Source organism: Filicampus tigris, chromosome 15 (assembly GCF_054856515.1).
Source record: "Filicampus tigris isolate MCC_2025a chromosome 15, RoL_Ftig_1.0, whole genome shotgun sequence".
NCBI classification, from domain to species: Eukaryota; Metazoa; Chordata; class Actinopteri; order Syngnathiformes; family Syngnathidae; genus Filicampus; species Filicampus tigris.
This window is the reverse complement of record NC_141231.1, coordinates 9,757,562-9,783,217: the sequence shown is the minus strand read 5'-3', so window position 1 is coordinate 9,783,217 and position 25,656 is coordinate 9,757,562. Positions and strand designations below refer to the sequence as shown.

General features: G+C 40.5%; 2 protein-coding genes across 4 annotated transcripts in view; both read right to left on the bottom strand.

Annotated features, from left to right (window-relative positions):
* The window catches only part of rabgap1 (RAB GTPase activating protein 1), a 78,412-nt gene that overhangs the window by 30,455 nt on the left and 22,301 nt on the right, over positions 1 to 25,656 (bottom strand). For all 3 annotated transcript variants that reach the window (XM_086054162.1, XM_086054161.1, XM_086054163.1), the window contains 4 exons: positions 22,620 to 22,789; positions 22,359 to 22,527; positions 17,967 to 18,060; positions 15,748 to 15,898 (listed from right to left, as the gene is read on the bottom strand). In XM_086054162.1, coding sequence (XP_085910288.1) covers positions 15,748 to 15,898; positions 17,967 to 18,060; positions 22,359 to 22,527; positions 22,620 to 22,789 — 584 coding nt within the window. The remainder of the gene's footprint in view (positions 1 to 15,747; positions 15,899 to 17,966; positions 18,061 to 22,358; positions 22,528 to 22,619; positions 22,790 to 25,656) is intronic.
* Positions 920 to 6,970, bottom strand: LOC147135402 (putative G protein-coupled receptor 21). Its single transcript, XM_086054264.1, has one exon. The coding sequence runs from the start codon at positions 5,117 to 5,119 to the stop codon at positions 3,881 to 3,883; it is 1,239 nt and encodes a 412-aa protein (XP_085910390.1). The 5' UTR covers positions 5,120 to 6,970; the 3' UTR covers positions 920 to 3,880.

Genomic DNA, 25,656 nt, shown 5'->3' with positions numbered 1-25,656 from the left:
CATTTAAGCGATTACTATGACAGTGATTACTAATCACTGAGTAGAATCATAAATACAAGCGAGGGGACAAAATATACCCCGTTTTTTGACAAATAAAAACTTCACTGAGGTTGAGCCAAAAATGGCTCAGTGTACTGTATGACTACTGTAATGCTGGTAATAGTGGATTGCAGTTGCACTTCCGTGGGAAGGTTGAGTATTTAGCCCTCTATTGTTTATGTCCCTGATTTTGCTTGAGTTAACACAATGGCTGACTTGTCATTCTGTTATTCTTTCTCTGCTCCCTGTTGAAATGCCAAAAGAACATACGACAGGATATTATTTAAACCTGACAATTTCTCCTCCTCGCATTCTTTCACTTTCCAAAATTAACCCTCAGCTGTGCTGTATTCTCACCTTTGCCTAGTTTTTGTGCCACTTTTACTGCTGTGTCGCTTTAGCGTCAAAAAGCAACACGAGAAGCATCATCACAACCACAACAAGGTTACAAGACAAGGGGAGGGTAGACCATAATAGCGCCACCAAAGACAATGTAAACTGCCAAATCAACTTCCTCCACTCTCTTATAGCATCCACAAAAACGTGCACTGCCTCATTACTTATTTGCACACTCAGCTCTCTGCATTCTGGTCCCGGTGCGTTACAGTCCATTTACGTCGTTACATCACGTTAGCATTTTCTCTGTGACAATCTAAACAGGCACGTTTGCAATTTAGCAAATGAAGTTCTGCATGATTGAAAACTAGTACTTCTCTTTAAGACCTTACACAATCATTCCATATATATTTGTAAGTCTGCTGTAAAAAAAAAAAAACAAAACCAAAAAAAAAAACAAACAAAGATGACGCAGAGTACAGCTTGTATGTTTTGAAATGCTATCATCTACTGTGATTAGAAAAGGTACACAAAGACGCCAAAGTAAATAGAGATAAAATTACATTTATTTTCTCAGTACAGATGCACAACATGTACAAAGTTACAATACAGTATACAGTACATGTAGGATTGCCACCTACAGAGAATCATAAAGTCTTCTGGTATTGGTCACAGGGTCTCATTCAAAAGTGACAGTAAAAACACACATTTGATTGATTTCATCTCAACAGTCTCAAGTTTATGAATTCAATAGACTAAATTCTGGATATGACTATGACTTATGTCCATCAACTGGACTCAACCTTACTAAGTTTTCAAGAGCGAAAAGTCAGCTGCTCACAAAAGCTGGGTCATGGGTGTACAATTAGCTCCGTACTGGTGTGTCCTATTTAGATCCTAAAATAAGCACAAAGAAAACTCAATACAGATTGGAAGACAGATAAGGAAATGTCTGACGCCAGCTCTGCATGTGTGTTAAAGCACAATAATTGATTAAGGTTGTACAACCTCTTTCAAATGTTTAATGGCCAATGGTATTCAGTACTTCTAGTCCTGAATTGTCTTAACACGTAATAATTTAATTATAGTATCTCTCAAAAGGCTTTTATTTACAAGGAGCCATGCTGTATGTACAGATTGAGAATTTATGAACAAACTAATGACTCCACCTGCTCCCTGACCAACAAACAATCCATAAAGTAGTGCACATACATTTGTTGGCAGCAGCAACACCCGTCATCTGTCCTTGAATTTTCTTTAAAAAAAAATTAAAGAAAAAATAAATTCTGATCACTTCTGTAGATTACAATCTATCTGTTTTCTTTAAGATATATTTAAAAAAAAAAAAAAACATGCTACAGTAGGATCGCCTCAATAAAACCTGCCAAGGGAAAGATGAAATCTTGCAATAAATATCATTGCAGGTTCTGCCTCATTTTTTGTCTTCACAATGGAATAGACGCACACATTCAATATGCCATTTCTTTACACTGATATTGAGGTGACAACAGAAGACAGTAACATGAACGATTATCATATTTGGCACTGCTTCACAAATGACAGAAATTCTGTAAGACAACATGTGAATCTATCATGATTGTGCATCATAATTACAAAAATGTACACCCACAAAAACACTTCGAATATCCTCGAGGAGGAATACATCAAGCAATGGGAGGTGAAAACCAAGTTAGCACCCTTGCTTCAATTAACAGTCTTGTTCAGCCATTGGTCGCGTTCTAGCATACCCGAACTGAGTCACGGAAACTAGAGCAGGTGTGCGAGAAAAAAAAAACTATGAAATGGAAACATGCCAGTATGACAAGTCAGATATAACTGCAAACTGACTTGGAATGCACAAGAAGCAGTTACACCTCACTGGATGTGAGCATTACCAGCTGGGTGCTTTGCACCCCTGCACACACATAAAATTGACAGCCCGTCTATTTGGTCTAACAGTCACATGTCGACAAAAAGGAGCCCTCGGAAAAAGTAAGGGTAACGCATTCTCACTTAAAATTGTATTTCAATATTTCAAGGCAATAATAAATTACTTCAAACTACACTTCACAGTCTTGACGGTCTACACCAAACGTGCAGAACCCCCTCAAATATTAATATTGTATCCATACTGGTTACCATTTTGAAAAAAAAATATATAAGCAAACGTCAAACTTTCTTTGGTATACAACATAAGGTACTGTATATAAAGCTTTATTATCTTTTTCCATGGTCTGTACTCAAACAATGGATCTATTCAGGTTTGCGGAATGTGAAGTTCCAGTCAGCTCCGAAAAGTACAGATGAAGAGATGATGGAAACATACAATACATGCATGCAAACAGTCACATACAAGTCTCAGGGGTCACTCTCCTTTCAGAAAAACAGAGAATGGCCTCTTTGTTTTGTTTTTGTGTGTTTCCCTGTGATGGTCAACAGTTTTGTGCAAATGCACAGGTACATTACAGTGATCACAATACTGCATCTAACTAACACTGCGCTCTCTGGAAAACGGCAGTTCTTCATTTTAGGGACGTGAAGGTTTCAGCTCCCACAAAACACGCAGCGTGTCATCAGACCACTGTCTTCAGGCCAACGATGTACCAGATTAATAAATGATGTACCACTTAACAGCATACAGTTAGTGTGAAAACATCGACTCTCTTGGTTTTGATTGATAGTTTACACTTACATTTAGTTACACAATAGCCATGCAATGAAATTAACAGGCAGCAGAGGAAAATTGGGTGACAACTGCATTACATGCGACAAAAAAAAGAAAGGAATTAAAAAAAAAAAAAAAAAGAGCTAACAGTCAAAGCCTCTCATGGGCATTCATTATAAACTCATGGAATTCTCATCAAGATTCTATATTGTGTCCAAACCAATAGAAAATTGATATTAGACATATGCTCTACCGCGACATTGTTTCTATTGTGTCTATTTTTCATTGATTAAGCGCAATCAGACGTGTCATTCATTGACTTCAACAAATGCAAAGTACACATAACTATAATTCAAAGTCCGGAGAAAGGGGCAAGAACAGCAAAAAGTTCTTCATATTAACAGTTCAGCTCACCTCTACATAATGTTTTTTTGCATTCACGTTATTTTCTGAACTGACATGTTTCCTTCATGACAAAACTCAATCCTTACATTGTGTTGCCTTGGCAAAAGAAGTTAAAACCCTTGACAAAACATTCCATCTCCTCTAAAATCCCATCCATCTTTCACTAGTGTCCCTCCCATGAATGAATGACACCATGTTGGGCTATTTAGGACAGTTTATCCTTCAATGCTTCCCTCCAGACTCCTCCCACTGCCAGCTGTGGCATGAGCAGAGAGGACATCTGTGTAACCTCCAAATGTGATGGAAACAGCAGTGGCACAATCATGCCTCTCCTTCCATCTCTTCGTGGAAACATTTCAACTTCCAGTAGAGACACGTTTTCTGAGCATTTTAAATGCCAACTTTGCCCCAAAGCTGTCCCCAATGTGGGCACTACTACACATGACATGTGCCAATTCCTATCTCTCCTTGGCCAGATCCATACCCCGTCACAGTGCAACCCTGTTCAATTGAACCAATGAATGCCTTTTTGGGTTTCCTTACGCTGAAGCCGCTGCCACCGCGCTGTAAACAGTAGGAGCAGAGACGCTTGAGGCCCTTCCTGAAGGCGGAGTTGGAGAGGCTGTAGATGAGACAGTTACAGAAGCTGTTGCTGATGGCCAGCCAAGTGGTGAGGAAAGATGCTGCAGGGTGGTGGTAGATTCCTCCGCTCTCCAACAGAAAGTAAATGATGTAGGGCAGCCAGAGGATGTAGAAAACGCTGGTAATGCGGAACAGTACCATGGCGTAGCGTTTGTCCGGGTATGTCGAAGATGGTTGTTGATAATCCGATGGTTGATGGTGGTGCTTCTGAGGTTTGAACAAGCCGGGCGAATGCCTCTGTTCCAGCTCACCGTTGTCCTTGACCGGAGACCCAGATGTCAAACCTGGATCTTGGTGCGGTTGGGGTCGGTAACGCGCGTGGCGTTCGCTGATCTCTCGCGTGTGCTGCCGGCAGATCTTGAAGATGTTGGCGTAAGTGAAGCAGACCGTGAGAGCAGCGGGTGCATAGAGAAGCACGACAATGAAGGTTGTGAAGGCTGGCTGGGTTCGCCACTTGACAGCGCACCACTCCACCACATCGCCGTGGTAACCAGGCTTTCCCCAACCAAGGAATGATGGCAAAAACACCAGCGCAGAGTACAACCATATCAGAATGATGCAGGAGCGCACTCGACATGGTGTTACCAGGGCTGCGTAGGTCAGCGGTTGCGTGATGGCGATGTAGCGATCCACACTCACGCACGCTAGTGACGCCATTGAGACGGACTTCAAAACGGACACCATGTAGCCAAACACCTGACAGGTGAGTTTGGGGTCAAGTCCTTGGAGGTGATGAAGTAAGGACAAGGAGGGGAAGAGGCAGCTGACACCTACGAGCAAATCAGCATACGCCATAGTCTGGATGAAAGCACTGGTTGTGTGCTGGCTCAGCAAAGGGGCACAGTGAAAAACAAAAATCACCACCAGGTTGCCTGAAATAATCAGAACAGTGAGGAGAAGGATAATGGAGACTTCAAGCAGGCAGGTGGTGATGATTTTGGAATAGCTGATCTCAAGCAGGCAAAAGGGAGCAGAGATGTTCGACAGGTCGGCAGAGCTCAGGTTCAGTGGATCCAGGGAGGAATTCATCATCTTGGGCAGGAGGATGTCTCTCAGGGCCCTTCAAGGGTAAGTTGAACCCAAGGACTCTTTTTGCAGGTAGTTTTCCTGGCTGTGAAACTAGCTGCACAGTTTCAATCTAAACCAAAAGCTCGATGTTTCAATTCCATAGTCAATCTGCCACTTCATTTCAAATGCAAGAGGGATGGAAAGGTGAGCCTGATTACACGCCGTTTCGAATTGGGGGGGGGGGGGGAAACAACAGAAGGCAAATTAACACAAAATGTATTTACTGCTTTCCACTTCTCCCAAGCACAAGGCAAAAAATGTGTCTTTGTTGAAGAAAAAAATCCAGTCTGGTTTATGCTTGAAAAGCCTTTGGTGCCATAAACCCAGAGATGGCTTCAACATCTCCTGTAGATGGGACGGAACGAGGAAATCCCTCTTATATTTGTGTAGTCCACAGAATCACAAACACAGCTGTCGGTAAAAATATATCGCTGTGTGTCATGCTGAAAAAACAAAGCAGTCATCAACAATGCTTAGTCCAGCTTTTGGTGATTCTCCTTCTTGTCCTTGTCCTTTCTTGCCTTTTCTTTACCTTATTTCCACCATACTTCCGCGTGAGCCGGCTCTCCCCCCCCCCAAGTTTCCGTCTAGTCCTTTGCCATAGTATCACAGCCAACGGCTGGAAGGAAAGCAGTGTATGTAGGTGACAAATGTGGATACAAACACACCTCCGCACCTCAGCTGTTATTTCTACGAGGAGGAGCTGCAACAATGTCTGAAGTGGAAATGAGGTAGGCAGGCATACCGATGCTGGACGAGCCCTCTGTCTCCTCCTCCTCTTGATGGTGATTTATCCTCCTTTACCAACGGTCCCTTTCTCTTTCCTTGCTCCTAGTCTCCCGCCCACCGTAGCGCTCGCTCACTCGCTCGCTCGCTCTCTCACGCTCCGTCTCGCTGAACAAACAGTGACAGAAGTCCCTCCCTTCGGTGTGGCTCAAACCAATCATCAAGAGTAGAGACATGCGGCTGCCTCCATGCCACACCTTCTCCAGCCCCAACCCCCTGACCATTTATCTTCTGCCACTGTGCTGTCATGCGCACAGTCAAATTACTATTGCGACAATTAAACACTGATTCATAAGAGGGGCTCGGTTTTAACCCAGTTGTGTGCGACTTTGTCTTTGAACTGCATCTATTTTGCCCAAATCACACAAATTCCACTTGGAACAATGGCTGGACATGAGCAAAATTTACAGAAAACATCCCTTTAATTATTGTAAATCCAACACTGTATTCATAATGCGCTGCTATGCAAACAGAAAATACAGACTACTTCAGTGACGCTCCATTTGTGATTGTATTGGTCTCCTGCTTTAAATCAAATAATTGTCTTGACACTTGAATTTCTCCTGCAACTACACATGCATGCTCGTAGACAAACCCGATGGGCATTCTCCAATTTCTTATGATAATCTACAATCATTGAAAAATTATTACACGACCTTGATTTCTTCAATTTCTTGTTCATTTTAATGCCTGGTATCACTAAATGTGCACCGTGTGACTAACAGACAGAAAAGAAAACATGGAATTCCTAAAAGCACTGATGTAACAAATTTTGACTATTACAAAGAAAACCATGGAAAATATCTAGATATCAGCTCTTAAATGACACTCTTATGAGCTAATTTTGTTGGAACTATTAGATTTGTCCAAACAAATGTACCTTTAGTAGTACCAGCCATTTAAAATCAAGAAACAAGTGTGGTCTAATTTTTCCATGACTGTATACAGACAACAAACCTATTCAGACAAAAATACAGTATCAGGTTTAATTTGTCCTAATTCCACCAAATTTTAAGAGCAATCATGTTGACATCGGAAATACTACTACAAACAAAAAACGTAATATAAAACAAGATCTGTATGAAACTGGGACCTGTGTTTTCTGCGTCATGTTTACTGACGCTTTTTCAGTGCGCAGCATCTGCTTGGGACGGTTCTCAGCTCGACTCAGCTCGGCTCGTATCACTATGGGATCGCTACTTCAAAATATACACAAGAAACAGCAGAAAACATTCCACATCGAACAGTCAGAGCAAGATGCTAACAAACAACAGTGCAGAAGAACAAGGGTTTCTTGTATTTATTCACCTTGTGGACATTGGCCACAGTCAGGAGACTAAGGGCAGCAAGAAGACAAACCGCTGCAGCTAAGTGGAGACTGTGGTGTACAATACTGCTTTGTCCAGAGCTAAGACAGAGCAACATGGTAAGTTAGCTTCAGCATGTGTGTTGGTTTTTGTCATTTCCAGCACTATCCTCAAATTTTACAATGATGCCACAATGACAAAATTGCTCGTCTACTGAGCGACCCAATCGTTCAGACCAGCGATTGCCAACTATTGTGCCAAGCGACACATTACTACGCCATGAGCTCATTAGGCGTAAACGGTAAATGGGCTTTCACTTGCATAGCGCCTTTCTACCTTAGTAAACCAAAAGTGCTTTAAAACTCTTTCCTCATTCATCTACTGATGACAGGGATCGAACCCCAAACCTCTGGGTTGGGAGATGACCACTCTACCACCGAGCCATGCCGCTTCCAAAGGCAAAGGTCGTCGTATGCCTGCCTGTCAATGTGACCTGCTGCAAACCAAATCGCCCTACAAGGTACATTTCAATAAAATGAAGAGAAGTGAAGGTGTACCCTGGGAAATTATCCAAATGATCATTACCAATTTGGCTTGCCATCAATCATCATGCATTGAGGAGCAAGTGTGTTCATTTTAGTCATTTGCTGTTGTGTACCCTCAAATGTGACAATGTTCCGGCAATGACAAGTGTGCTCAACCAATGACCGACCAGCATTAGGCACCAATAAGGTCTCAGCTTTGCATACTTGGAACCATGGAAAAGAAAAGACTTGATCCACTGGTCCAATAGTGCACAATAGAGAATTGATAAACCTTCTTCCCTGAACTTAAACCTAAATTGCATTTGCATGCCCTTATTTTTCATGCTGTGCTATTTCGTGACCAGCCATAAAAACTACTATGATCACGCTTGTTTTGAAAATGAAACTACTGTGATAATGTTTGTTTTCCTAAATGTACAAAAAAAAAAAAAGCCACAACAGAACAAGAGAATTCATTTGGTCATGAAGTGTGGCACAAATGATTACATTTCACAGCCTCAGATTGTCCTAATTAGCACCAGAAACAACAGCACAACCGATAGTTCCTCACTAGTAAGTGGTCTATGTGTTGTTGAGGCAGTTCACGAGAAGACAAAATAATTGAGGTACGAGTTCATCAAGTTCAGACAAAAGGAATTGGATATTCTGAAAACACACCACTGGCCTGCTAAATCACTGAACACTCAGTCAGTCCATATACATATCAGGTCCTCATAACACTACTTGGCAGGTAGTAAATACAGCCACAATGTGATAGCGAATGTAGCAAAACATGATTACGCGCACAAACAATGCTATCTGAAAAAAACATGTAGTTGGCTTATTGATGGCATGTCTTATTTTTTTTTTTTTCAAGGTGAAACAAGAAAGAATATGAAATGAATGCAAAATGAAGATCAAGTTAAACAGGAAGTGATGTGTATTAAATGGTAAAACACCTTATGTATGCTCACATAAATTCCTTTAGGTCTAACAGATTTGCAGATGCTGCATGAGACTATTGAAAGCGTCAGCTATAGTGAGTCGGCACAAGCGAACCTGACATCTTAATCGCCCTCCTAGCAGACAGTTTTTCATTAGAAACATTAAAGAACTGGTCAGTACTGCATTGAAAGCTTTTTGATTGCATCTTCTTAAACAACTTAGCTGTGACAGGCCCCCATCAGTCTAATGAACCTGTGCTACAACTTACGAGGTTATGGGCTGTTATGATTACATCTAATTACACAGGATCCTGCACTAAAATTAGACGCCCCATCGGATATTAATAGCCAAATGCTAGATGATCCACATCCTCACTTAATGACTTTCTGAAAACTGCAGAGTTTGCCTCGTGCAAAGCAATTTGCTGTCGCGTGATCGAAACCCAAACACGCGCATGCACCCACCAGCCTGCACCTTTCTCTCCCCACCCCACCCAGCAAATCCAGACACACTTCTTTGCGTTCACGCACCCCCTTTGCCCATCGCACGAGGAGCTAAAAATAAATGACAGTAAGGAGAAAAGGGTTGGATGGGGAGGAATGGGAGAAAAGATAGCAGAGAGAGGCAAGGGAATAGAGCTCATCACAGAAGAGAGGACGGTGAGAAAGAAGCCCAAGATACTAGCAACAAAATAGCATTAAGAATAGGTTGCGGCAACAATGACAAAGAGGAGTCAGCGTGACATCCCGACACCTGCTTGCTGAGCAGGGCACAACATAGTCCGACGACTTTATCCACCTTTGCAGTGTCTCAATACTAGTTTAAACTACCCATCATGCTTTCTCAGGCACTACTATTTCACAACTATTTCGACAGACTGGAATAGAAACAAACAAAAATTGTTAATTAACAATACAACTCAGCATTACGCTGAATCTAGTTGTTGTAATTCATGGGGGCCCCATGCTTGTTTCTTTTTATGAGTCGGTCCCATCTTGGGGTCAAAGGAGACTATGATTATGTACATGCAGTCAACCCTTTTAAAACACAAATATTGGCGGTATTCAGGCTTTTAAAAGCCATCTAAATGCGCGCTATAACCCGAATATGCCCTTATTTGGGTTTTTAAAATTCCGAATATCATGCCTGGGTTACTCCTTTTCTAACCCGAATATATGCACATGTATACGCCGATCGGAATACCCCGATTACCAATATTCTTTGGCGAGATCAACCAAACGCATCCCTTTTTCATACTTTTCTATTATCTCTTGCTTTGTTTGTATGGACAAAAAAAAAAAGATTTTGTCCTTTTTTTTCTTTTCCTCATTTCTAATTCACTTAAAACTATCGGAGCGCCTCATGGCCCGAGGGCGTATGACGAGGACGCTGCATAGGCATATCTATCTACCTGTCTATCTATACACATAGACACATACGGCAGAGGTCCCTCTTAGCCAATGGGATGCCAGGAAGATGCTAGGTAATAGCCAATGGCAGAGCAGTTATGAGTATGTTGCATTCAGGAAACTCCGCAGCTGCGAGTAGCAGCCCAAACTGTATTTTTACCTTTCGTATCCTGTAATTTCTTTCGTAACAAGAGGCAATATTTTCCTGGTGAGGCGTTTCGTAACTTGAAAATTTCGTATGAAGAGACGTTCGGAAATGGAGGTACCACAGTCTTGGAAATTGGAGCAAGGCATTTTGGCAAACATTGCTTTTTAATATCTAATGAAAGAAGAAACTGTCTGACGACAAGATAATACATTTGACCTTTATAATCTGAATAAAGTGAAATGCATGTGCACCATGCGGTTGACATCGTGTTCCTTTTCTTTCACAAAAGCACAAAAGGCCTTCAGTTCATTTAAGATGCAACCAACTTGTTTTTGTTTTCATCAAACCTTGGATACCTATTGAAAAGAGTGTTCCCGTGGCTAACACATGGCAACAATACAAGCACACTGATTCCAACTACCCCTAGGTAATGGCAATTCGAGTGTCACAATGGCCGTTTTGTCTTGCTGAAAGCGTTGTTGCATTCATGCTGTATGTGGAAAAAAGTATTGGGACATGTTGCCATTACATGTAAGTTAAGTGAAACTGGAGAACCTGGTCCCATTTGAGTTCATGTCATTGATGTACCTCAAGTCAAGGTTCTCAGGTCCTTCCGCGCAAAATCATCCAGCCATGCACTTGCCTTGAATTCCCGAAACAGCGTCCAATATAAAAGAAAAAAAAAACATGGAACTATTGCCTGGTTTCCATTGCACGGTAGCCTACCTACTCAACCTGACATTGTAGTACTTTCCATTTCCACTGGTTAGTCCTGGTAAGTTCTGTTCGGGGAGTTGATACCATATGGGTGGAAAAAACCACACTAAAGGTTTGAGAATAATTGAATAGAAATATAAAAAAAAATAAGCTTACATGCTAAGGTTAGCTTACTCTGTCTCACTTAGCTCCAGTGTCCTGTTGGACATGTCTCCTTGCCATGGCCGAGACACCAAAAAGTAGATACAGGATCCCACATTCTCCTCCATTTTTTTTTAAGCATGACTGAAGTGACGATAAGTCAGTACTATGCAATGGAAAAGCACCATAAGATGTCAGCTTCTTCACACATCAAATAGGTGTTAACCTAATGGGTTTTGCGGGTTTTTTTTGGTTTCTGGCTGGGGTGTTAATTAGTCAGCATTCAAATATAATGTGGTACTTTCAGTACTCTATAGCAGGGAGCCTTGTGTCAGGGTTCTATTGGGGGAAGAAAAGGTTATATTTCTCACTGTAACCACTTTTTTCAATGGCCTCATCAGAAATGCCCATGAACAGCATGTTCAGACACGCTGAGACCAGGTCAAGCGATCAAAGAGGCTGCTAGCTAGGACACAGTGTGCGTGCGGCCCAGGGAGATGCACACACATACTCGCACACGCACGCAGGCTGACAACACAATGTGCACAAGAGCACAAAACTAATTAGAAGCTGGCACATGACCATGGTATGCACAAATTGAAAAAAAAAATGGAGTCTAGGAATGAAAAAAGTTACGGTAGTACATGACAAGCTAAGTTAATTATTAAGAATAATATGTGCATTGAATGTTAATAGAAACTTACTTCTTTATTTAATACTTCTTATTTGAGTTTTACTACTCAACATGTTCATCCATTCTCTCCGTGCTTTGATTAAAGGGGAAGTCAACCCAAAAATGTTCTATGCAGGCCCACTGGTCGAAATCAGGTTCAGAAAACGGGTGAGCCGTGATTGGTTGCCTGAGCCCTGAGAAACAGTGATGTCATTTTCAGTCGACAGAAGTGACAAATTGGCCGCCCCCTGAGATGGCTAAAAACCGGTGAATGTTACTGTTTAACTCATATTCCACAAACGCAATATCAATCAGAATGCTATGTTTAGACTAGTGAAGGCGCAGAGAACATATTACTACGAAGAATTTTTGGGGGTTGACTTCCCTTTAATTCAAGAAATACACATTACTATGCACAGGAAATAATATAATTCCAAATTTGACCCGGGAAAAAAACTGTGACCAACCTACAGACTTTATTAACTTAATGGGAAATGTTAGTAACATTAAAAATACCAAAACATTTTATTGTTATCAGTATTTGTCTTGCAGAAATCAGTTGAGTGTCAGCATGCTGATTGTTTTTATTTTACTGTACATTTTTAGTGAAAAATAGTTCACCGTTGTCTACAGCAAGGGTTTTCAATCCTGTTCCTCAAGGGACGGCGCCCTGCCTCTTTTCCATCCCTCCCTGCTGCAACACACCTGATCCAAATGATCAGGATCGTTATCCAGCTTCTGCAGACCTTGCCGACTATCTCATCATTTGAATTAGATATGTTGCAGCAGGGAGAGATGGAAAACAGGCAGGGCAGCAGACCTCGAGGAACAGGATTGAACACCTCTGGTTTATAGTAAAATGCCAAAAACACAAATGTGACTGTTATGAGTCAGCTGACAATGTCCACTCTGGTGTATATTTTCCTTTTCTCTTACACCCCTTTCGGATTTAGTATGGCAATAAAGAAACAAAAAGCAAAAGCAAAAAAAAAAAAAACCTAGGACTCGTCACTTGCCCATCTATTTTTGATTCCGCTTGCCCTTATTAGGGTTGAGAGGTGAGCTGGACTCTATCCCAGCAGACTTTGGCCGTGGGGCATGATCCAACATGGACTGGCCACCAGCCAATTCACCTAAACATATTTGTCATCAATTTTGCAATTGTTCGACTTGAAGGACATTCAACTTGAAAGGTTTTTGCTTTAGTTGAACATACTTTACCTGTATACATTATTCCTGATGCTCTCAACCAGCCTAGCTTTGGGTAGACTAAATAAATCGAGAAGCGTCTGTCGGACAAGCCGCACGTGTTTTCCCGTCCTGGAATGCTTTAAAAATACTTTCCAACTTTCTGTCCAGTGGCTATCAAATCAGTAGCGCTGCACATCATTGTTATGGTATTGTGAGTGAAAGCTAACATTCCATTCATACCGTTTAAGTTAACAGAAATGAATCTGCATAGACTGCAGTTGCAGAGGAACTGTGTGCAGATGGACAGGAAAAGAAAAGACTTGGACAGGGTGGGGGGCGCAGTGGTCAGGCAGCGAGAAGTCGGTGAAGAGGGAAGTGGAGGAAAAAGGCAAGACCGACATCTTTTCACCACCTGGGAACCAGCCTTGTGCCCCTGGGGTGTTGCCTTTACATAAGCAGCCTACAGAGTTGCGGCAAAGAAGTCAGAGCAGCACTGGCACATTGTGGTGCTGAGGGGTCCACTCAAATACAACAGAGCCGAGTCACCTCTGGAACTTACACATAACCACACGCCCAAGGGTAAGCACGAAAGGAAAAGGAACTACTGTACTTGCACTGTCTGATCAAACATTGTCATTATTATGTGTGCTTACATAAGAGCAACACATGAAACATTAAAAGGGAAAAAGTAGTCAATCATATTCTCCAAACATACTGTCACACAGTACAAGTGCGCGCGCACAGAGCCGAGGCCGAGTTGTGCTAAAACCAAACTGTTTGGAAGTTGTTCATAATTGCATTTATTTATTTGTGGGGGGGCGGTGGCATGCCGTCATACATCTCATAGCACAATGTAAAAATGTCCAATTAAGGGCTTTTGCACTGCTTTACTGCGGAACTGGAAACCTTTGGAGAAAGACTGCATGTTTTGGTCTGTGGGAAGTATTCCCAAAATAAAGATCCTGGGATTTTTTCGGGCCACTGTAGGGGGGGTTACTACTCTCGAGAGACACAGGAGCATTTTTTCTTGTATGCAGTAGTGAACAACATTTCTGGTTGGACTTTCAGCATTTATTTCAACTGTAAAATACTATTATCTGCCTCTTCTATTTGACTAGTTTGTTCTCCTCCACATTGTTATAATGTAGCGACATCAGACTGATTTATATATTCAGGGTATTCGGGCTTCTGAGCAAATGTGACACAGCAATGGGCCTTTAGCACTTTTTGTTGTTGTTGTTTCTGGAAATCATGTACCAAGAACTCAAAGTCCCTGGTAACCAGGGCTGGGCGATATGGCCCTATTTGAATTGCATCCCTTCACAGTAACAGTATCATCAACATCACAAATGCTCACAACGACCAATCACGGCTGACCTGTTTTCTGAATCTGAGCCGTGATTGGTCATTGTGAGCAGTTGTGATGTCATTTTCAGTCGACAGAAGACAAAATGGCTGCCCCCAGAGATGGCTAAAAACGAGTGCATTTTGCTGCTTAACTTCTATTCCACAAACTAAAAATTAATCAGAATGCCGTGTTTCAGCTAGTGGGCCTGCTGGGAACATATTCTTGAAAAAATATGTTTGGGTTGACTTCCGCTTTAAGAAATTACTGTTTTTAAATTCTGTAATTAATCTCTGCCCGTCTGATGAGCCTATTGCGCTGTTTAAGCCGTGTACACAAAGACAATTTAAGACCACTTTTGTTGCTTGAATTTGCCTTAATTTCTCATTTTATAACATTTATCTTAGTTTTAGTTACCATAATTGATAGTTGGGAATTGCCTATACTTGCATATTTTATATGCATTTCTCAGTATGAACAACGCAGAGTCCGGTTTCATGGTCTCGCAAAGTGCGGTCTTTTAAAGAACGCACAAGGGAAGGTTCTTCCTAAAAATGCATGGCCCCCAAACTCACCTTTGGCCCGGCCCCATGAACAATACCAGACGCATTATGATTTTTTTTTTTTTTTTTTTCCCAGTCTGGCAACACGATCGAGACTAATACAAACATAGAACGTGACATTCTATTCCAATTGAAGATTGAGAGCCGTAGCTGAGGCTGCCTCAGCGGTCGCCCGGCCCGTTGGTCGTGGCTTCAGGCAGCCGCCGTAGCTCGCTTAGAGGATGAGTTAGAGCGATGTTTAACCGCACTTAGGTAGTGGGTCCTGTGTGGATTGTTGTGTTGTCAGTCAGAGAAGGGAAACGTGATGTGGCCCTCAAAGTAAGGGGACCCCTGGTTTAATCTATCAGACAAGAACAACATCCAAGTATTCCATGCATTCTTGGGTTTATTCGTATTGACAACTGGAACAATACTTGGGCTGCGACTGATGACGTTTCACCAGCTCATAAGGACTTAAGAATGGACAAGAATGCCACTTGAGAAATGACTATTGTTTTTCTTTAGGATATTTTCGCCAATTAAAAAATAAATCAAGTTACTCACCATCTACTCTGTACTTTAGCAATTTGTTTCACTTAACACTCAAGTAGTTATTTGGAGGAGCACTATTTACTTTCATTTGAGTCATATTCTTAATTGAGATAACACTGAGTATAATTTGTGGCTAGCCTATCTACCTCTGCCTCTGTCTTTTCGTGCTAAAATGTGCCTTAAAAATATGTTTGGGTTGACTTGCCCTTTAAGTCTAAAAACAAGATTCATGACTAAATTCAGAAAGTTTAAGGACGCACGTCATTTGATTGTGTACCGATTACTTATGCATAGCCGGCACTTGTCTCTTACCTTTGTGATAAGGGTGCGGTACTCCTCTACCTGGTGGTCATTGTTGTGGCAACCGGACAAGAGCTGCCACACCTCGCCACGGAGCGCCTCGGGAATACCACTCCGCACCAGAGCTGGAAGCGGCCTGGGACGCACGGACAGATTCATATGCCTGAGAAAGGAGGTGGGAAAGCAGTGGTTAGTAATAGGGATGAGCCGACAAGATATCCCTGATCAATTAAAATAGATGACCAATTTAAGGCTTGGTTTAAGACAGTAGTGACATAAAATGTTTCGAGGTTATGAATGACGTGTAATAAACTCATTTGCACAGTAGCATAATTACATCATCAGGCAGCACAAAAATGCATGCTAATTTACCGCAGTATTGCATGTTTTGCATTTGATTTATATTTACAGCCTAGAAGTGTTTTTGTCACAAACTTGACTGTAGCGTTACTGTAGGTTGGTGATAGATTCTTTTTTTTAATGGGCGTGGAGAATCTCGATTTTAAACCTAACTTTTCACCTTGAGCGTATCAAAACTGCAGAGCAGCCATTAGTTTGCCTGCGCCTTCAGACATCTCATAAAATGCTTGTTCACGCAGCTGTTGACGGCTTAGCGCATTCACATAATTAGACGCGTGGCAAATTCTGCACCAATGGTGATTGCATGCAACACAGACAGCCATGGGCAGTGAGTCTCAGATTTTACTTGACATTGCAGTTGCTTCTGCAACTTCCCATTATCCACGTCAAGAGACGACTAGTCAACAATCAGTAAATCGACAAATACAGAGTCAGTAATGACACTGTAACAGACATTCTAGTGAGCACGTACAGTAACTGCAGTCCAACGTTATGACAAAACAATGCTCTTGTGCAGTCTTTTAGCACCACTTATTTCTAGTTTTGAATTTTGATTCTTTTCTATCGAATTGTACAGCTATTGTTTATAAATAAAAATAAAAAAAACATTAATTTCACAGTGGTGAGTGGAACTTTGATTTCCAGTGTACACTGAACATGTGCAGTTTTATCCATGACTTTGTAGCGCGCCATACTCCATCCATCCACCTATCCATTACCCAAAGCGCTTATCCTCACGAGGGTCGTGGGCGTGCTGGAGCCTATCCCAGCTGTCTGCGGGCAGTAGGCGGGGTACACCCTGACCCGGCCAATTGCAGGGTATACAAAGATGAACAACCATTCACACGCTCAGTCACACCTACGGACAATTCTGTTCAATTAACCTACCATCCATGTTTTTGGAACGTGTGAGGACCCGGAGAAAACACACGCAGCACACGGGGTGAACATGCAAACTGCACATATGAAGGCCAGAGCCCGGGATCGGCCTGGACCTCTGTACTGTGAGGTTGACGTGCTAACCAGTCGTCCACCGTGCCACCCCAGATCATATGAAAGGCTGCTCGATTATAAAAAAAAAATATGAATTATGATTATTTTGGTAATAATTCAAATCATGATTATTAAAACGATCCTTTATTTTTTGGGGAGAAAACCATAAAATCTTTAAACGTAAAAAAATATAAAGACAAATACATCCAATTAAGTTCCTTTGTGATTAAACAAAATTCATAAAATTAGTTATTATAAACTAAAAAAAAAAGGTGCAAATGTATAAATTCAAGTATGATTTCCTTGTGTTGGATATATATGCATATAAATAATCAGTTTTTACGATTATACCAATTTTGTAATCATGGAGTGTCCGTCCATCCGTTATCTATACCGCTCATCCTCACAAGGGTCGCCATTCAATTCAAGGAGAAAACCCACGCAGGCACTGGGAGAACATGCAAACTCCACAAAGGAAGCTGGAATCGAACCCACGACCTCTGAAGTGTGAGGCGGACATGCTAACCAGTTGATCACCGTGCCGCCCAAGACTTAAATAGTGAAACAATTTTACATTTTGTCCTCCTTGAGCTACCCATAGCGCACATTCTTTTATTTCACAGTGCCAGGTCTTCTGTGTGCGTGCGTGTGTGTGTGTGTGTATAAGCTTTAAATGCACACCTACTTAAAGACAAAACATTTCCCATTTTTTCTCCATCACATGCTTTTGATTAACAAACAAATGCAGTAATGGAATATTAAAGCTACCTCAATAAGCTGCTCATCTTGTTCCCTCAACTAAATAAAAGGCAAATGTGCGATTGTGTCGTAGGAAACAAAGACTTGGGAAGGACAAATGCAACAGAAGCCTTACTTACCACTTGGATAGCAATTCTCCCCAGGTTTCCAGGATCTTCTCAGCACACTCTTTGGAAACGTCACCAGAACCACTGAGTAATGGCTCATCATTGTCTAGACACAAGAACGTGTACTTGTTACAAAAACAATTTACTTTTAATGACTCAACAGCTATTGAATGCCAGTTAAAGTCAAATGTCCTTGAATGCCCCAGGGAAAAAAAAAAAAAAAAGATTTCACATGACACTTTCAGCAAATCTTGTGAGACTTCAGCTGAGTCAACATCTTAAAGTTGACCCACACAGATGTGTTTTTTTTTTTCTTTTAATTTGGCTTCTTTTTTATGTGACCATAGACTATCAGTCATGGTGGCAAAGAGGAAACGTGTAGCAAATTTATTAGAAATCACACATAGCCGCCAACTTTGTGGATTTTTCTTAAATAAACAAATAAATAAATAAATAGCAATCCTCCATAACAAATTCACAGCAAAAAAAAAAATCTAAATCACATGACCTTCTATTGGCCTCACTGCTCTTCTCACAAATAATCAGAGCTGGCCATCGCATAACCGTCAAGTTTCCGCCTGCATATTTAGGCAGACACGCCCCCAAATGAAAAAATATCAAATAAAAACAACAGACACACACGCACAGCGTGGTGATCGGTGAAATAAAAACAATATGGGCACATGTCATTGCGTCTGTGGGACCGAAAGGTATACGACACTGTTTTTTAATTTCTTCTTTATTTGGCTGCGTGTCAGGAGTGCGACAACTTGACAGTTGGACCGGTTAAGTCCGTTCTCAACGCCGTTTGGCTGACTCGGACCGACTGGGACCACATGGGTCAGCTAAATATGCAGACGGAACTTTGTGACGGTTAGGCGATGCCCAGCTCTGCAAATAATGTTCCATTAGAGTGTTTTTTTAGGGAAGTGAAGCTGTTTGAAACATCACAGTAATTGACAGGTCTACTTAAAGTGGAAGTCAACCCAAAACATATATTTTTTAAGAATATGTTGTATGCAGGAACACTACTTGAAACGCGGCATTTTGTGGAATATGAGTTAAGCAGCACAATCCACCCGTTGTTAGCCATCTTGTTTGGGTTGATTTCTCTTTAAGGCGCTTTTCCATTAGCCCGACTCCACACCGAAATGGCCTCGCTTGTCCCCGAATTTTTTTTCCCCATTAGACTATTTCAGGGTCGAGCGGTTTCAATGGAAGCGCTTTCGGAACCATTTCGGAGGTGGTTCTAAAGTGCCGGCCGTCTGGGGTCTGTCTACAGAGTCATAGAAATACATATATACAATACTGTTGAAAACAACACTTCACCATATTTACAATTTGATATGTACTAATGGATGCATTTTTGATGAATAATGGGAAAAATTTTCACAAGCGCATGCACCGCTTGCTCGCCGGGTCCCTTTCACTTGAATGAAAGGTCGGGGGAACAGCAGAGCCGAGGGTCGGGGGAACGACCACCCGGTGGCCGCCGGGGGGCTTCAGACACTGCAGAGTGAGGACGACGAGCAGCTGTCTTGCTGTCTTATACCTGGAAATTGATTTTTCAGCAATATGCGAAAGCTTCTGTGCATTTGACAGGCTGTACTTTGCGACTTCGCAACGGCAATTCATGACATCGCACCAAAACACCAAAAAACAGTGGCCAAGACTCACCACTTGTGAAATGGTATGACACGCTGCAAGTATGAATAGAGTAGCGCAAGCTTGCACAGTTGATCATGCCTGCATCTCCTCCGTCACATTTTGTAATGGAAAAACAATGGAGGCGGTGTGGTGTAGTGCAGTTTGGGGCTAATGGAAGAGCGCCATTAGAGAACCACTTGGAATTTTAGCCCCGTACAAGCTTATTGGTTGATATTTTTAACTGAAACGTGTCAGTTTATTGGAGGTGTACCCCAAGTAGTGTAATTTTGATGATAGTAGCTTAAAACTAGCACATATCACATTTAATTTTAATTTATTCACTACAGGACATTTTCAGACCCTTTGAAAAAATAAGTAAAACATATAAATAAATTCCTGGGATTGAATGGCTGGACTGTGAAAAGACAAGTAAATTTGTCAATGGCAGTGAATGAGTTAATGTAGAAATTAGAAATTGGCCTTTTCCTGTGTTCAGTGAATCTTTATAATATATGACTTTCATAATGAATAAGAATGAATTAAAATAACACATATCAAGCATACTTCCATTTATCGCAATGCAATCTGGAAATAATAAAAGAACAGAATGTGCGGCACGAAGTCAGATGTGGGCAGAGTTGAGAAGCGACTCTCCTCCCAGGCATACAAAGTAATCTCCATCAAACATCAGCAGTTCTTCTTAAAATTTGTAAAAATTGCCAAGAGCGGAATGTGACTCACCTCGAGGGTGCAAAAAAATTATTCTCTTTACTACTAAAGAGCTGTTGTATGATTTGTTGTATAATGTGTCCAACTTTAGCCTAGTGATGCTCCACAGTTTCCATATTGGCATCAATTGGGATATGAGATGGAGGATGAACAACAACAACAAAACAAGCTGGGGGTTTTTTCATGGCCGGTGGTGCCGGAGCGTTGACGTCACACATTCGCATTCAGTTTGCCCCACAGTCAAAGATTACAGGTTCGAATCTTGGCTCGGCCCTTATTGTGTGGAGTGGGCATGTTCTTTGCATGTGTGCATTTTCTCTGAGTATTCAAACTTCGCCCCAAAGTTAAAAAAAAACAAAAAAAAAAACATGTTTATTCTAAATTGCTCGTAGGTGTGAATGTTTGTCTACAGTAAACTTAACAAGCATGTTTTGGGAATGTGGGAGGAAGCGGGCGGACCAGAAGAAAACACATGCAAGCACATGGAGAACATGCAAGCTCCATATAGGAGCGCCTGAGCTAAGATTCGAACCTGAGGCCACATGCCTATAAGTGAGGCAGAATATCCGCATATGTCCTAAAATAACACAAACACACACTTGCTGACACTTAAGTACAGTACAAGAAGTTCTCCAACACATCTTGTGACCTCCCACAAGTCCTTGGGTGAACAACATTTATATCCGGTACAGCCCTCAAGGGGGAAGAGTTTTTATTTCCTGCTTTTTAAGTAGTTGTTGGAATGTTTTGCAGGTCTCGAGGGCATAAACCCAATTAGCAATTTATAAAACAACTACTTACTCAATGCGTGTTCGTTTTATCTTTCAAGAAGGTATCCAATTTAAATAAAGTCTCAATTTTCTCGTCTGTTTTCTTTTCCATCTCTGACATGCAGGAATCATACAATGATCAGATCTGGGCAGCTTGAGCTGACTTTGGGCAAGAGGTTGGATGACCAGCCTATTGAAGGACACAAACATATTGCTGTAATCTGCACTTGAGTTTGTGCCTTCGCAGTATACGATCAGTATACTGTATTGTAATTAAGTTTGCACCGCACCTGTGTAGCCGAATTATGTTGTCGTAGTGAACTCTTACCAAATTGCACATCAAAATATTGAGGAAGTTTATACCTCTAATTGTAGTAGATAAACTGTCTTTCATATTAATCAATGCCTCATTTGCTCAGTATTCTATAATGCATAACAGATCTGATAGTTTGTTGTAATAAAGATGAAATGTTGAAAAGGATCTTGAAAACAAAAAAATCGCAACTCGTATCGCAATCGCAATTTTTGGGGCATCTGGGAGTAAGTCGGAATACCTGGAGAATTACCATACAAGCACAATGAGAATGAGAAAACTCCACATAGGTGGGCCGGAGCTGAGATTCAAACACCGAACCTCAGAACTGTGAGGCGGATGTGTTAAACATTCAATCACTGTACTGCTCTATTATGTACAGTATATTATATGCATGAAAAAAATAGTACAACACACACAGGTCACTGTTTCCAATGTGTGGCGATTTTGACAAAACTTCCCTTGGAAAGCTGTATACAGTATTTCAATTCATATTTTTTTATATATATACATATATACATATACACATATATATATATATATATATTTATAAATATATATATATATGTATATATGCATATATATATGTATGTATATACATATATATGTATGTATATATATGCATATATACATATACATTTATATATATATACACATGTGTGTGTATATACATATATATACATGTGTGTGTATATACATATATATACATGTGTATGTGTATATATATATGTATATATATATATGTATATTATTTGTGTATATATATATATGTATATATGTGTATATATATGGATGTATATGTATATATGGATGTATATATATATATATATATATATATATATATATATATGTATATACATGTGTATACACACACATGCACCCCCACACACATGGTGTGTATATATATTCATACAAAATGCTGAGAAAGACAAATAAAAAAAATACCTTCCTCTTCATCATCCTCAGGTGGTGAAGAGACCATAGAACCAGGCCCACTGGGAAGAATACCAGGACTAGCTGTGGTCTTCCGTTTCTCTCTCTCTGTCTCACTTTCCAAACTCACCACCTCGTAAAGTGTGTCGGCAGAGGGACTCTTCCGCTCCTTGCGTTCCATCTGGGGGAAAATGCAGTGGGGAAAAAAAACATCAGGGAAAACTGAAAACAATGGTATTTATACTTTGTATTGCACGCCGTAAGCGGACATACCTGTCGTAGTTTCAGGTAGTACGTTTCAGTGTGGCTGCGTTTGCTGAAGGGCCAGAAGAGTCGATCGTTGGGGGAGCACACCCGGACCCTCGTCTCCAGAAGGAAACGCACCGGTTCTTCTACTTCTGTAATGACGAGGTCCACCGCTGTCGTCATGTACATAAATTTATCTACAAAGGGAAGAAAAACAGTTTTATCATTCAAAACCAATATCAATAAATGAGCAACATGGGGCTGTTACTCATCCAAGCAAAGGAGTTTAGTGTTTCGGTGTCATACTAGTTGGAGATCGTCAGTAGTCACGCAGATGACCAAGTTGCTTCTTTTCAACCATGTTTAGCGCTGTCACTGCTTTTTTATTTCCTGTTTTTGTTCTCATCCCCTCCAGCTTGATAGGTCAATCAGCCAGAGTCAGTATTGACCAGCGTTTCTTTTTTTTTTTAAAGCACTTTGATTTGGAGATCTTGCAACTGGTGCATTTGAATGCATTTGTTTGTGCTGTTTGACACAAAGTGAAGATGTAGATTGTTCTGTTAGCTAGCTAGTGGCTGACTAGCTGCCACTTTCTTATCGTTGAAATTTCATTATTGGTTGAATTAATTATATGTGTACATGCAACAGTTATTAAACTTTATAAAACATCTTTCTTAGGACTCCCCATTTATCATTAAAGTCAAAAGTGTTTTATTGCTTTTTACAAATACTAGAATGGCCAAAACCTACATGACAGTTAATAATAGCTATAAATTTAATTGAAGTTTTATGATGGTGATAGTATCGACTCTGGAGCAAATCATTCCAAATATGATTACTATATTTCCCGAAGAATGGAAACAGCACAGCCCTTGTCTTGGGTAAAATCACAAAGACTTTGCAAATCTAATCAGAACTACAGCGCATCTGGAAAGTATTCAGTGTCTCATTTTTTCCACATTTTGTTATGTTACAGCCTTGTTTGAAAACAGACAAAACCCCATCATGATGACAAAAAAGTTTTTTTTTTATTTTGTTTATTTTAAGAATATTGCAAATTTACTGGAAGCAAAAAGCTTAAGAAATGAAATAAGTATTCACAGCCTCTGCCATTTAGCTCAAACTTCTCTGCTCTGGTGTATCCTGATTCCATTGATCATCCATGAGTTGTTTCCACAGCAGGGGTCACCGACATGGTGCACGCACCAGGTAGCCCCCAAGGACCACATGAGTAGCGCACAGGCATGTTCTAACAACAGCGACGATTAGAAAATGAGAACACTGGCAGAGATTCATAGGAATAGTGTTGCATATTGATATTTATGCATGACCTAATTAATGTGAAAAATCTTTAACATGATCAGTGTCTTCACCTAAATGAATATCATTTATTATTAATAAAATAACATTATTAAAGGTAATTTGAGCATTTTCTTTTTTTATTTCAGAAGTGTGTATCAAACTGGTAGCCCTTTGCTTTAATCAGTAATCAACGTTTGGTGACCCCTGTTTCGACAATTGGAGCGAACCCACGGTAAATTCAGTTGGCTGGACAAGATCTGAAAAAGTAAACACCTGCATACAGTATATATGGTAACACAGTTGTCAAACACACAAACCAAGCTTGAAGTCAAAGTAATTGTCTGTTTTCTAAATGTTTGTTAAGCGTGCACGTGTTCCCCTCAAACCTTTTTAATGACTGACTGCACTTGTGGCAACGAAGTTGATGTCGCCATTCAACCGTTGCGACATCTAACCACACTTTTAACCATATCAATCTCGCCGCGATGATTGTCATTTACGAGGAGTAAATAACAATAAATGTACTAAATGAGAGATTCATGTGTGAGATTCGTAATTTTATTATCCACTGAAAACTTTCGCCATTGCGTTATGGCAAAAAGTACTGTAGAAAAAAAAGATTGACATCATCCCTCCCTCCATTTCCAGGCAGGACCGTAGGGCGCAGAAGCCGCCACGCATCAAAATAACCGTATAAAAACTATAAGGTTATATGTCACGATAAATGGTTTTATATAATACTACGAGTCATACTGTAATGTGATCGCACATTACTACACGGGTACATAAAGGTCCTGTGCCCGTTTAGTGCGTTACTGACATGCCTCTCGTGCATGACGCCGGAGTGGGGCGAGATGGCTCCAAATGTAAATTCATTCTTAGACGGATATATTAATTTTATTGCTTGTTAGAAACGAGACCATAGATGTAAAAGGTGCAAAATAATGTTTATATAGCCTCAGTATATCGAAAAGTAATTTGACTAATTTCTCCAGGAGGTGGAGCTTATCAATACTCAGGTATTTGATAACACTGGTCAACAGCAAATTTTAAAACAGAGATGGCTTAATGTCTCCCTAAATGTATTTTTGACTTTCCTTTTTGTTCATTTTTTTTGTTCACCTATAAAAGCTTGCACAATTTGGATTTTACCATGTGTTGTAATTTATAGCTATGGTGTTCCAGAAAAAAAAATCCAAATGCTGCTGAAACTAACTCTTAACCCTTAATTGTCGTTATTTTATTTGTATTTTTATTACTATTATGAAAAGTGGACGGCTAGAGAAAAAAAACAAGGGCAGATTCTGAATCAGCACAACAGAATTCCTCTAGAATTTGTACTTGTATCTCCGATTTAAAAAAAAAAGTGTAAAAATATGTTGACCAGTGTAATTCAGCATTCAGTGGAATTAGTACTGGGGTCTCAGTACCCATCCCTACAAGCTTTTGGCATAATATTACGATTTTAAGATAAAGCCAAATTGCTGTCAAAGGTACATCAACAAAATAGCAAGCAAATGCTGTCAACACTTTTATTCATAAGAAAACTTATGTTTTCTACGTTTTTTTAGATAAATTTGCAAACAGACTATAAAAAAATCAACATGGGGTATTGTATGGAGAGTTTTGAGGGGAAAAAAATAAGTGATTCCATTTTGGAATATAGATAAAATGTGGAGAATGTTTTTTCCGGATGCACTGTATGTGATACCTGCAGCTGCTGCATGTAGCCTAAAATGTATGTTGAGTGCTTATTAAGTGC